The following is a 13,389-nucleotide window of genomic DNA, read 5'->3' as shown; positions in this document are numbered from 1 at the left end:
CCACGTGTCACCCCCTGGGCCACCTCTGTGCCCCCAGACCCACGGGTGTCACCCCACGGGGCATCTCCCTCGCGCCCTCTGGGTCATCCCTTACGTGCCACCCCCCCAAAGCCACTCGTGTCACCCCTCCTGTCACCTCTCCGGCCTCCTCTGGGCCACCCCCCCACGTGTCACCCCCTCCCCGTGCCCCCAGGTCACCTCCCTGTCCCCCCCAGACCCACTCGTGTCCCCCCACGCGGGTGCCACCTCCCCACGCCCCCAGCCCCACCGGCGTCACCCCACAATGTCCCCACCGGGTCACCTCCCCGGGCCACCACGTGCCACCCGCCGTGTCCCCAATGTCCCCGCGGCCACTCGTGTCCCCCCCCCCGCTCCGGGAAGGGGACACGGAGCCCAAGGTCACGGTGGGCTCCGAGCCAGCCCGGCAAGGACAGCACAAGGCTGCGGGCCCGGGGGGGACACGGGGACACGGGGACAGGGCTGTCCCCACCCGGGCGGGGCAGGGCCACCCCCGGCACGCGGCCGGCTGCCGGAATTCCGCGTGGAAAAGCCACATTTTCGGGGGGATTTGGAATTTTTAATCGGGGGAAGGAAAGGAAAGCAAAGCTTTGAGCAAAGCCCCCCCTCTCGGGGGTCGCGTTCCTCGCTGCAGCGCGGGGATTTTCCCTTTTTTCCCCTTTTTCCTAAAATGAACAGGGGTGGGGATCCCCTTGGCTGGGCACCCCCAAATCCTCCCTGCACCCCCAAAATCCCAAAAACCCCACGGGGGTTGTGGTCACCCCCACCCTGGGGACCCCTCCCCAATTCCCAGCTGGCACCAGCAGAAGCTGGCAGAGCTCCCAGGGGGGCAGTGGGGCCATGCCAGGCTCTGCAGGGCACCCCAGAGCCACGGGGGACCCCAAAACACCGGGAAAAAACAAAGCAGGACCCCCCAAAGCAGCACCACGGGAGCCTGGAGTCAGGGACCACTGCATGGCACCCCAAAAATGTCCCAGAAGGAGCCTGGAATTAGGGCTGGAACCCCAAAAAAATGTCCCAGAAGGAGGCTGGAATTAGGGTTGGCACTATGGGAACCCCAAAAAATGTCCCAGAAGGAGGCTCTTTTTTTTTGCCTTAAATAACCCCGGCTCGGCTCCTCGCCCGCCCCTCGCCCTCCCCCCGCCCCCCGGGGGGGTTTTGGGGCGGTTTTAGGGCGGTTTTGGGTCATTAACCGCACGGAGCAGGTGGGGAAACTGAGGCAGGACAGGGAAGCACGGCTGGGGGTGGGGAGTGAGGGGTCCCTGAGCCCCCAAACAGAGCGGGGGGGGGGGGTTTGGGGGGGAGAAGCTGGCAGAGCTCCCAGGGGGGCAGTGGGGCCATGCCAGGCTCTGCAGGGCACCCCAGAGCCACGGGGGACCCCAAAACACCGGGAAAAAACAAAGCAGGACCCCCCAAAGCAGCACCACGGGAGCCTGGAGTCAGGGACCACTGCATGGCACCCCAAAAATGTCCCAGAAGGAGCCTGGAATTAGGGCTGGAACCCCAAAAAAATGTCCCAGAAGGAGGCTGGAATTAGGGTTGGCACTATGGGAACCCCAAAAAATGTCCCAGAAGGAGGCTGGAATTAGGATTGGCACCATGGAACCCCAAAAAATGTCCCAGAAGGGGGCTGGAATTAGGGCTGGAACCCCAAAAATATTCCAGAATTAGGCTGGAATTAGGGTTGGCGCCATGGAACCCCAAAAAATATCCCAGAAGGAGCCTGGAATTAGGATTGGCACCATGGAACCCCAAAAAATGTCCCAGAAGGAGCCTGGAACTGGGGCTGGCACCGTGGTGGTGTCACCCCCTGAGCCCCAGCATCATTCACAGCACAAAAACTGCAAAATATTTTCCCATTTTGGGGCCCAATTTGTTGTTTTTTTCTTTTTTTTTTCAGCTTCACCCAGCTCCTGCTCACCCCAAATATCGAACGCTCCTAAGTATTTTTCACCCCCCAAATATTTCCAGCGGGATTTGGGTCCTTGGATTCCACATGCAGCCCGTGCCGGGATAATTCCGGGATAATCGGTGGCTCCGGCTCCCACTGGAGGCAGCACATCCCAGGAGAGCCGCGGCACCTCCCAGAGCTGCCAGAGGCAGCGCTCCCGGCCGGAATTCCGGCTCCAAAAGGGTTAAACCCAGCGAGGAGAGAAACCACCTGGAAATGTAAAGTGCCGTTTATTCATTATTTCCCCCACCCTCCCCATCCATGATGAAAATATCGAGTTTAAAAAAAAAAAAAAATTAATTGCACCACCAAACTGCTTCATCCACGCTCTCCTCCTCCTTTTCCTCCTCTTCCTCCTCCTCCTTTTCCTCCTCTTCCTCCTCCAAAACCCAGCACCAAAACCGATGGAAAACAGCCCAAAATCTGAGGAACCTTCCCTGCTTCCCACATTAAATAAGAGACAAAATCCACCACATGGAGCACCCCACGGCTCCAGGGTGGCTTGGCTGGGCATGAGCTGAGCCAGCAAGCACAGACCCCTCAAATCTGGGGTGTTCCCCCCCAAATCTGGGGTGTTCCCCCCCAAAATTGGGGTGTTCCCCCAAAAAAATTGAGGTGTCCCCCGTTTGGGGACGTGGTTGCCCTGTGGGTTGGCCCCAGGCAGGGCAGTGCCTCTGTGCTGTGCTGGAAAATAGGAAAGGAAAAGGGATGAGGGATTTGGGGTAACCCAGCCCTGGTAGTTAATTTTTGGGGGGGCTGCCATGGTGGGGACCCAGGGCAGGCAGGGGGATGGCAGCTGCCAGCCTGACTGAGTGAAAAACAGCCAAAAAAAATAAGGAAAACACCAAAAAATTCCCACTAAACTTCCCAAATCCTCATGGTGGGGGGGGCTCAGGGGTTGCCAAGCCCACATGGGGAATAATTCACCCCAAAATCCACGTGGTGGGAAGGGAGGGGGTCGGGCCTGGGATCTGTCCCTCGGTGGGAGGGACAATCCAGGGACAATGTGGGCTCGGGGTGGGGTCATCCCTGGCCAGGGGGCTCTGACAGGGAATCCTGGAGCTCTGCCACATCCACAGTGGCTGAGGCCAGCCCTGGGATGGGCTGGAGGCAGCTGCGGGGGGAAAATGCAGCCTGGAGGGTTCCCTGTGCCATCCCCGATGGCATCAGGAGAGGGACCCCAAGCCCGGGCACAGCCGGGCTCTGCCTGCACCTCTCCAGGCAAGGAAAACCCAAAATCCACACTCAGGTGGGCACGGAGAAGTGGGAGCCATCCCCATCCCCATCCCCATCCCCATCCCCATCCCCATCCCCATCCCATCCCATCCCAATCCCCATTCCTATTCCTCCCATCCCCATGGATCCAGCCCCTCCCTGGACACCCAGCTGCGACAAGGCAGGCTTCAAAGGAACCGTTTAAACCAAGCAAAGAGGATGTGTGCTCTGAGCCCGGCTGTGCCCCCAGGCAGGACAGTGACAGTGCTCCGGGCCACCCCGGGCAGGGTTTCTCCATTCCTGATCCCACCCGTTCTCCATCCCACAGAGGAAACCAGGGGTGAGGGGAAGCAGCAGCTGCCCCTCATCCCCGCACCACCTCACATCCCCCCTAACCCGAGTGAACACACTTCCAAAAAAACCCAAAAAAACCAAAAATAAACCCAAAATAAAGAAAAACCAACATAAGCAGCACCACAATTCCCAAGTGTCAGGAGCTCCAGAGCTGGAGCAGAGGCCTGGAACACCCCCAGATCCGAGGGGAGCCTGGAGCTGCCCCGGGGCCGGAGCTTTGGCGCTGGGAGGGAGGAAGGAGGGGCAGCTGTGCCCTGCAGGGAGGAGAGGAAGCGGTGCCAGAGGCAGGAGTGCCAGAGGCAGGAGTGCCAGAGGCAGGAGTGCCAGAGGCAGGAGTGCCAGGCCAGGCTCACATGGCAGCTCGGGTGGGAGTGCTGGGCTGGTTCAGCCGCAGCGTCCGGCACAGCCAGCCCGCGAAATCCACCTCCTCCACCTCGGAGCGCTTGATGAACGTGTGGCTCTGCAAGCACAGGGGGAAACACGCTCAGGAACAGCCCAGAGGAGCAGCCCAGACCCCAAAAAGCCAGCCCTGTGCTGTGGGATGTGCCCTGCAGAGGGGGGGGAAGATGCTGGTGCCACAGCTGAGGCAGGGAAAGAGGATTTGGGGAGAACATGCCTCCCACCATCACACGGAGGAATTCCTTCCCAATCTCCCACCCAGCCCTGCCCTCTGGCACTGGGAGCCATTCCCTGGGTCCTGTCCCTCCAGCCTTGTCCCCAGTCCCTCTCCAGCTCTCCTGGAGCCCCTTCAGGCCCTGGAAGGGCTCTGAGCTCTCCTGGAGCCCCTTCAGGCCCTGGAAGGGCTCTGAGCTCTCCTGGAGCCCCTTCAGCCCCTGGAAGGGCTCTGAGCTCTCCCTGGAGCCCCGTCAGGCTCTGGAAGGGCTCTGAGCTCTGCCTGGAGCCTTCTCCTGTCCAGGTGAGCACCCCCAGCTCTCCCGGAGCTCCAGAGGGGCTCCAGCCCTGGAGCAGCTCTGGGGTCTTCTCTGGACTCTATCCACCAGCTCCAGGTGCTCCTGCTGCTGGACCAGAGCTGGAGGCAGCTCTGCAGGTGGGGTCTCACCTGAATCCCCCCTTTCCCTGCTGCCCAGGACTCTGCTGGATCTCTGGGATCAGAGCACAGCTGGGGTCCAGCCCCCAGTGCCACCTCAGTGCCACCTCAGTGCCACTCCCTGGCCAGCTGAGGAGCCAGGGCTGCCCCAGCACCTCCCAGGGCTCCCAGCAGAGATCCAGCACTGGACAAAGGGGGTCAGTCCCTCCCTCTGCCCCACCCTGAGCCAGCCTGGCAATCCCCAGCCTTTGGAGCAGGAGGGATGGGGCAGAGCTGGCAGAGCTGGTGCCACCCCAGTGCAGCAGAAAAATCCTCTCCCCACTCACCATCAGCATCTTCAGATCTGCTCGCTCTGCTGGGTTTTTAATTAAGCTGAAATGAGAACAAGAGAGGGAAGCCAAGGTGAGATTCCTTGTGGGGACCAGGCTGGAGAAGCTGCAGCTTCCCCCAAAACCCCTCAGGATCCCAGGAGAGGGATCCCTGCCAGCTCAGCTCCCAGGGAGAGCTGCAGGATCCATCTCTTCCAGACTGTGGGGACAAATTGTGCCCTGCAAATGGAGAAAAGGCCCTAAAGCTTGGCAGCAATCTGGGATTTAATATCCAATCCCTGCTTCACTGGGAGCTCTGGCAGCACCTTCAGGTGTCCCTGAGCCCACGGGGTGACTCAGCCCTGGGATCTGCTCCACCACCCCCCTTGCCAGGCTCAGATTTAGAAGGAGCTGGGATCCTGCTCAGCAGCCCCACAAATAAATTGCTTTTATTCCAACCCTTCCCAAGGCAGGAGCTCCCGGCACAACGTGGGATTAGGCAGGGAGAGAGAGAGATCAGGCAGAACACAGAGGGTGGAGCTGCAGAGCTGTCAAGGAGCACGTCCAAGCCTCCACCTTCAGCCAGGAGATGAAATCCTCACCATTTATTTACAAACTCCTGGAAATCTTGCGTGAAGACTCCACTTGGCAGCTTGGGAGGTGGCTGTGGAGAGAAGGAAAAGGGGTTCCTGTGTTACTGTGCCAAAAATCAGTGTCAGATGCAGTGTCAGGGAGCTGTGCTCTACAGCCACTCTCATCCTCCTCATCCTCACTGCTTTTCCAGCCAGGAAAAACCTTCCCTGCCACTCCTTCCCCTGCTGCTCCAGCTCCCTCTGCACCCGGGGGACCCCACACTGAACCCCAGCCAAAGCTGGGAAATCACCAAGCATCCCAATCCTAAATCCAGCCTCACAAATCCCAGCTCTGGCCATGCCTACGGCTGATGAAACAATCCCAAAAGGAGAATTTTCCACCACCCTGTTTGTGAGAGCTGTGCTTGCAAGTTGGGTAGGACACAGGGGATGGCCTTAAGCTGAAGAAGGGAAGGTTTAGATGGGATTTTGGGAGGAAATTCCTCCCTGTGAGGGTGGGGAGGGGCTGGGATGGATTTCCCAGAACAGCTGGGGCTGCCCCTGGATCCCTGGCAGTGCCCAGGCCAGGCTGGAGCAGCCTGGGACAGTGGGAAGTGTCCCTACCATGGCAAGGGTGGCACTGGATAAGCTTCAAGTTCCTCCCAAGCCAAACCATCCTGGGATTCCATGAGTGACCAAACATTCCAGATGCCACCCTGACCCAGCAGAGCAGAACATCCCTGTGGAGCCTCTGGGCAAACAAACACCCACCTCGTTAACAATGTAATCCAGCAGCTCGAAGATGGCCATGGCAGGCCTGGAGTCCATCCCGTGCCCTGGGGGGTGACACGACACAAACGGTGCTCAGAGGCTGCTCAGGGCTCAGTTTGGGGTGAAAAACACGATTTTGGGGGAGCTCTGCTGGGAGAGGCTGAGGAAACTCCCAGGGGAATTGAGTCGTGGTTAAAGAGAAACCAAGTTCACTCCCAGAATTTGGATTTCTTTCACCAGACCAGTCCAGATTTATTTATGTTTGGACAGCACCAGAGCATCTACTCTGGCTGGCTGGCAGCACTTCCAGAGCCTTCTGCTCCCAAGGAAACGGCTCCAGCAGAGCCTCCCTGGAATCCTGGTGCTGTTTGGTGCTTCTGTGAGAGCTGCCAGCACAGCTCTTCCCAAAAAGCTGCCCGAGGCCTCAGAAGAAGCTGCTGGCAAGGCCTGAGGAGCACAAGGGGCTGTGACAACGGTTTGAGGGACATTCTCTCCACGGGAGCCACATTCCAGCTGCACCCACAGCACGGGGAGGGGCTGAGAACAGGGATCACATCTTTGTGGGACACAGGAACCCACGGACAGCTCCCAAATCCATCCTCCCCACGCTCCCACCTCGATTCCACCAAGCTGAGGCGGGGTGGGCCGTGCTGGAGCGAATGCTGATTTCCCTGCCAAGATTCCCAGCAGAGCCTGGTGCAGGGCAGCTCCCCCGCTGCTCATCCCAACCCCTCATCCCCCATGGAAGCGTTGCTGCCCATGCACACCACAGCCCCTACCACTGACGGGGCGTCCTGGGGGCCGGGCCCGCGGCGAGATGCTGGGGGACTCTCCCTCCGCCCCGTCCACCACAGGACGGCCAAAAATTGCTTCCAGTTCCTTGGAGTCTGGCGGGGGGATTGGGTACCTTCCGATCGACAGCTCCACTAGGGACAGCCCCATGCTCCAGATGTCCGACTGCACCGAGTAGTGCGTGCCCTGCAGGCGCTCGGGCTGCGGGGAGAGCACGGCCTCAGGGTGGGAGAGTGGGGATGGGGACAATGGGGATGGGGATGGGGAGAATGGGAATGGGGATAACGGGGAGAGCACGGCCTCAGGGTGGGACAATGGGGATGGGGACAATGGGGATGGGGACAATGGGAATGGGAATGGGGAGAATGGGAATGGGGGTAACAGGGAGAGCACGGCCTCAGCTGGGAGAGCGGGGATGGGGAGAATAGGAGTGGGGAGAATGGGAATGGGGAGAATGGGAATGGGAATGGGGGTAACAGGGAGAGCACGGCCTCAGGGTGGGAGAATGGGGTTGGGGAGAATGGCACTGAGAATGGGGGATAATGGCACTGGGAATGGGGGATAACGGGGAGAGCACAGCCTCAGGGTGGGAGGGGAACGGGGAGAATGGGAATGGGAATGGGGATAATGGGAATGGGGATGGGGATAATGGGAATGGGGAGAATGGGAATGGGGAGAATGGGAATGGGGAGAATGGGAATGGGGATGGTGATAACAGGGAGAGCACAGGGCTCAGGGGTGGGAGGGGATAATGGCACTGAGAATGGGGGATAATGGCACTGGGAATGGGGATAAAGGCACCCAGGGCACAGGGAATGGGGGTGACATGGAATGCTGGTCCCCAGAGCACAGGAACACCCACTGACATGGGATAAGGACCCCCAGGACACAGGAACATGGGGTAACATGGGACAGTGACACCAAGCACAAATATCCTGTAGGGATCAGACTCACTCCAGTGCCTAAAGGGGCTCCAAGGGAACTGGAGAAGGACTTTGGACAAGGGACAGGACACAGGGAATGGCTTCACACAGACAGAAGCAGGGACAGATGGGATATTGGGAAGGAATTCTGCCCTGGGAGGGTGGGCAGGCCCTGGCACAGGTGCCCAGAGCAGCTGGAGCTGCCCTGGATCCCTGGAATGTCCAAGGCCAGGTTGGAGCAGCCTGGGATAGTGCAAGGTATCCCTGCCATGGAGGAGCGGGACTGGATGGGCTTTAAGGTCCTTCCAACCCAACCCATTCTGGAATTCTGTAATATCCCAAAGGCCTCTCCATGGCAGCTCTCCAGGGAAAGGACAGTCCCAGAAGGATCATGTGCAAAGGGGATGGAAAAGAAGAATGATGTGCAGACAAAAAGCACTTGGAGCATCTAATCCACACTCCCAACTCAGCAGCATTCCCAGCTACTTGTGTTTGGGAGCTGGAACACCCAGCAGGAATCTATTTCTCCGTGTGCTGAAATCTAAGGAACTCAACTTATCCATAAAAATGTATTTTCCTGCTCTCTGCTGTTAACACTCAAGAGGAACCAGAGGAGCAGAAAATCCACTTGAGGTTATGGCCATTAAAAGAAAAAATTAGAAATAAATCAATCCATGCAAGTCATCCCCACTGGCAGCTCTGAGGCAGCCTGGAGCCAGGGCCTGGGAGCAGAGGGGACAGGATTTTTAAATAGCCCCTGTCTAACTATAACTGCACTTGAATAACCATTCCCAAAATACAGGAGCAGCTCAGACCTCAGGATCCTTCCCTGGGAGGGTGGGCAGGCCCTGGCACAGGATCCCAGAGAAGCTGGGGCTGCCCCTGGATCCCTGGAAGTGTCCAAGGCCAGGCTGGACAGGGCTTGGAACAACCTGGGACAGTGGAAAGAGAGTCCCTGTGCACAGGATGGGGATGGAAACAGCTGAGATGAACCCAAACAACCCAAAAACCCCAGCTGGAAGGAACTTACAGACATGTAGGACCGAGTTCCCACAAAGGAGTTGGCCATGGAGTCAATGAGCTGCCCGCTGACCCCGAAATCACAGAGCTTAATCTCCCCTCTGGAATTCACCAGGATGTTGGAGGGTTTCACATCTGGGAACAGCGAGAGAGGGGAGTGAGAAGGTGGCTCTGGGTGACACCTGGCACTGCAGGCTGGGGTTTTCAGGGTCCTGCTCTCACCTCTGTGCATGATTTGGTGCTTCTCCCGCAGATAGGCCAGGCCCCGCAGAACCTGGGAGGAACCCAAGGCTGGATGAGAGCAGAGCTCAGGGAACAGCTCTGCCCTCAGCCCAGGGACAGCTGCCCCGTGGTGCCCATGTCCCTCAGGGTGTGCAATCTATCCCCAATTCCATCAGAGATTTTGGGCAAACCACCCCAAAAAAGCTTCTCCCAAACCGCCTCGAAGTGAAGGCAACATTATCCAGAGGGGTTGGAGGTGGGGAAAGGGCTTGGGAATATTTCCCCTCTGCTCTGCCCAGGAAAGTGCAGTCCCCAGGACTGGGAAACACAGAAAGCTTCCCAGGGCAGCCCAGTGATCATTCCCACGGCTGCCCTGCCTGGAATTCTGTAATATCCCAAAGGCCTCTCCATGGCAGCTCTCCAGGGAAAGGACAGTCCCAGAAGGATCATTTGCAAAGGGGATGGAAAAGAAGAATGATGTGCAGACAAAAAGCACTTGGAGCATCTAATCCACACTCCCAACTCAGCAGCATTCCCAGCTACTTGGGATCCCAGGAATTATTCCCAATCCCTGCCCAGCAAATCCTGCCTGGAAGCCTGAGCAGCCCCATCACTCACCGCTATACTGACTTTGCCCAGGATTTCCTCAGGAATTCTTTTGGCTTCTTTCAGCACTTGATCCAAAGAGCCACCATCCTGAAATAAAGAACATGGGAATGACCAACTCAGCAATCCCCAGCAGGAAAACAGAGCAGCTGGATGTACAGGGGAGCAGATGGTGGGTGGCCAGCATTGAGCACACTCCTTTTTCAGCCCTAAAGAAATAAAAGATCTGGTGATCTGAGCTCAGGTTCATCACTGAAAACTGGTTTTTTTAGCAGCTCTGCTCCTTGCTGTTGGTTCTTTGCTTCCTTGCATCAGTGGAAATGCCAAGATGGTGCTGATTTGGAGCAGAAATAACATAGTTCTCCACCAGAAACAACAGAATATGTTCACTGAGCCTCTCAGCAGGCTCCGCAGAGCAGCGGGTTGGCAACATTTCCGTTTGGCCAAGCCCCAAACCTCTGCTTCCTCTTCCCAAAAGTCGCTGTCTCCCTGATCCCGGGGCCTGGGCAGGAATGTGTGGCTCCCACCAGGAGCAGAGTGGCCAGAGCAAGGAGCTGCCAGTGCCCCAAGGCAGCGAGCTGGCAGGGCAGGGCTCACCATGTGCTCCATGCAGATGGAGATCTCCCCGTCGCTGTAGAAGGCTCCATAAAAGCCCACGATGTAGGGGGAGTTGCACTCGTGCAGCACCTGCAGCTCCCGGATGATCTGGTTCCTGATGGCTGGTTTGATTTCCAAGTGGATCAGCTGCCAAGAGAGGAAACAGGCAAGGTGTGACTCCTGGGAAGGGACAGAACTGACGGGCAGCAGCCCTGAGTGCTGGGAAGAAATCAGATCTTCAAGGGAGGTGCTGCTCTGGAGCAGAATTTTTCCCATTTTCAGACTGATATTAAGGATGAAGTGCCAGGACACAGGGAATGGTTTCCCACTGCCAAAGGGCAGGGATGGGTGGGATATTGGGAATAAACCCCAGGAGGGAGGTGAGGCCCTGCAATGGAATTCCCAGAGCAGCTGTGGCTGCCCTGGCAGTGCCCAGGGCCAGGCTGGACGTGGCTTGGAGCAGCCTGGCACAGTGGAAGGTGTCCCTGGCCATGGGAAGGGTGGCACTGGGTGGGACTGAAGGTCTCTCCAACCCCATCCCGTGGGGATTCCGTGCTGCAGGCACAGGGAGAGCTCTGTGCTGCCTCAGCCACAGAAGGCGCCGGGATTGCACCGGACACGGGTGGAAAGACAAGTCAGGAGCTTGATCTCAGCCCCTCTGAGTCAGCAGCCAGGAGCATTTTCACAAGCTCTGGAGGTGTTGTAAGAAGGTGCTCCCAGATCAAGGAAACCACAGAAAAGAAAAAGCCCCTGTGAAGGTTCTGCACAAGAACGAGCAGCGGCTTTAGGGGCACACGTGGGGCAGAGCAGAGCAGGGGAGAAACAGCCTGGGCTGGTGAAAGAGGCCCTGCCCTGGGAGCTGGGTGAGCTGTAGGGCCCCTTCCACCCCAAACCACTCCAGGATTCCCTGATCCCAACAGCAGGAGGGAGGAGGGACTCTGGAGGAGGCAGAGCAGTGCTTGTGCTGCTCCTGCCAAGCACAGCCTCTCCCAGCAGGCAGATGAAGCAGCTCCTGGTTTTCTGCTCCGTGGCACCACAGGAGATGTTCCCAGTGAAGCCAAGTCTGGGAGGAACCTCCGTCCCTGCTTGGAATGACCTTGGGATGTGTTAAATGGGGCTGAGGGATGTGTGTGCCAAACCCATCCTCCCCACTGCCACGACCTGCAATCCTCAGGAGATCCAATTCCAGTCACTTTGCCCATCAGAACGGGGAAAAAAACAAAACTCTTGTTTTCCAGAGCCCAGGGATCTGTCCCGGGGAGCGCAGCTTCTCCCAGAGGAGACAGCTCCATCTGGGAGTCTGCTCCTGACCACGGCGAGCTGGTGAAGGTGCAAATGGAGAGAATGCAGGCAAACCCAGCCCTCCCTGAGGCAGGCAGAGCTCCAGGTGCTCCCCAGCACCCCCAGCCCCTCGTTACCTTCCGTGCCATAACGAGCCCTGAGGGTTTGTGCTGCACTTTGGTGACCACCCCGCCATTGCCAGCGCCCAGCTCGGAGATCCTCTCGAAGTCGTCGTCCTTCAGCTCCCCCACTTTGGCTTTCTGGGTCAGGAAAGCTTCCAGGCGCTTCTTCTGCTGTTCATCCAGCTCCAGCTCCTCCAGCTTCTTCTGCAGGTCCACCAGGTTAGCCCTGAGAGGGGAGGAGGAGATGGGCAGCAGCAGGGAAAAAAGGAGGGTGCAGCTCTCAGGAAACGATGGAAAATCATCCCCTGACACGTCCTGAGCCCCCCACAACGGGATCACCGGGACAGGGAGCCCTGGAGAAGCCCCTGCCCAACACACAGAGCCCAAAAATCATCCCCTGACACGTGCTGAGCCCCCACAATGGGATCACCTGGACAGGGAGACCTGGAGAAGCCCCTGCCCAACACACAGAGCCCAAAAATCATCCCCTGACACGTGCTGAGCCCCCACAATGGGATCACCTGGACAGGGAGACCTGGAGAAGCCCCTGCCCAACACACAGAGCCCCTCTGGAGAGGAGCTTGGGAGCAGCCAGGTGTTTTGGGAGGGCCAAGGAACAGGAAAAATCCTTTGGCCCTCACAGAGGCAGCAGCAGACGCTGCTCCCTGTCCCGGGGAGCCGAACTTGGCTGTGGTGTGTAACACGAGAAGGGCTTTCCACGGGGTCCAGCAGCTCCGTGACACCCCCAGCCCAAATCCCGAGCACAAAGGGGGGTCTGTGCTGCCCCAGCAGCAGCTGCCGAGCCCCCGCCGCCCGTGCCAGCTCCAGCTGCTCATGCCAGCTGCTGCCACCCCCCTGTCCCTCCTCACCCACACTGGGACACGTCGGGAGGGTCTCACCCAGCACCCCAGTACCCCCCCCACCACCTCCCACCCCACATATCCCATTGCTGAGCCCCCCCTGCTGCCCCAGGTGCCCCCCAGACCCCCATCCCAGCTCCAACCGGGGGCTCCAGGCCTGGCCCGGCACCCCCCAGGCCTGAGCTGCCCCCTGCAAACCGGGGGGGCCAGAGCAGCCTCCCCCTGCCCATCCCTGCCCTCCCAGCCCTCAGCCTTCTCCTCCAGCTCTGCCTCCCTGAGCCTCACCTGCCCCACAGCCCCAGACCGGGCCCGTCCAGCCCCCGGGCCGGGCCCCGCTCCCCCGGGCCTTCCCCGGTCCCCCGAGCCCGCCCCAGGTCCCCCCTCAGACCTTCCCAGGCCTCCCCAAACCTGTCCCGGCTCCTCCAGGCCTTCCCCGGCCCTCCCCGCGCCCGCCGTGCCCCGACCCCCCAGGCCCGGTGCTCGCTCTGCCCGGGCCCGGTGCCCCCCCCAGGCCCGGTGCCCGGCCGGGCCTGACTCACTCTGCGGAGCCGTCGGGGCTGGGCCCCTCGGCGGCGCTGGGGGCGATGTTGAGGGCGGGCAGCACCGGCTTCCTCTTGGCCGGCATGGCCGGGCCGGGCCGCGCCTGCGGGGCCGGGGGGGCGCGGCCGGCCGCGGGGGCGGGGCTTAAGGGCGCGCGGCGGGGCGAAGTCTCGCGAGATGTCGCTGAGG

The 13,389-nt window shown here is 59.5% G+C and overlaps 1 protein-coding gene across 1 annotated transcript; it reads right to left on the bottom strand.

Moving 5' to 3' along the window:
• Positions 1-2,182: 2,182 nt before the first annotated feature.
• On the bottom strand, positions 2,183-13,298 carry MAP2K2 (mitogen-activated protein kinase kinase 2). The gene is made up of 11 exons (XM_039702423.1): positions 13,200-13,298; positions 11,816-12,026; positions 10,398-10,544; positions 9,813-9,890; positions 9,195-9,246; positions 8,983-9,107; positions 7,017-7,230; positions 6,238-6,302; positions 5,497-5,558; positions 4,913-4,958; positions 2,183-3,998 (listed from the first exon to the last, which is right to left on the bottom strand). The coding sequence occupies exons 1-11, from the start codon at positions 13,283-13,285 to the stop codon at positions 3,888-3,890; spliced, it is 1,197 nt and encodes a 398-aa protein (XP_039558357.1). The 5' UTR covers positions 13,286-13,298; the 3' UTR covers positions 2,183-3,887.
• Positions 13,299-13,389: the final 91 nt, after the last annotated feature.

This window comes from Passer montanus, unplaced genomic scaffold (assembly GCF_014805655.1).
Source record: "Passer montanus isolate IOZ18808 unplaced genomic scaffold, ASM1480565v1 scaffold156, whole genome shotgun sequence".
NCBI lineage: Eukaryota > Metazoa > Chordata > Aves > Passeriformes > Passeridae > Passer > Passer montanus.
The sequence above is the reverse complement of the archived record's forward strand: the minus strand, read 5'-3'. Positions and strand labels throughout refer to the sequence as shown.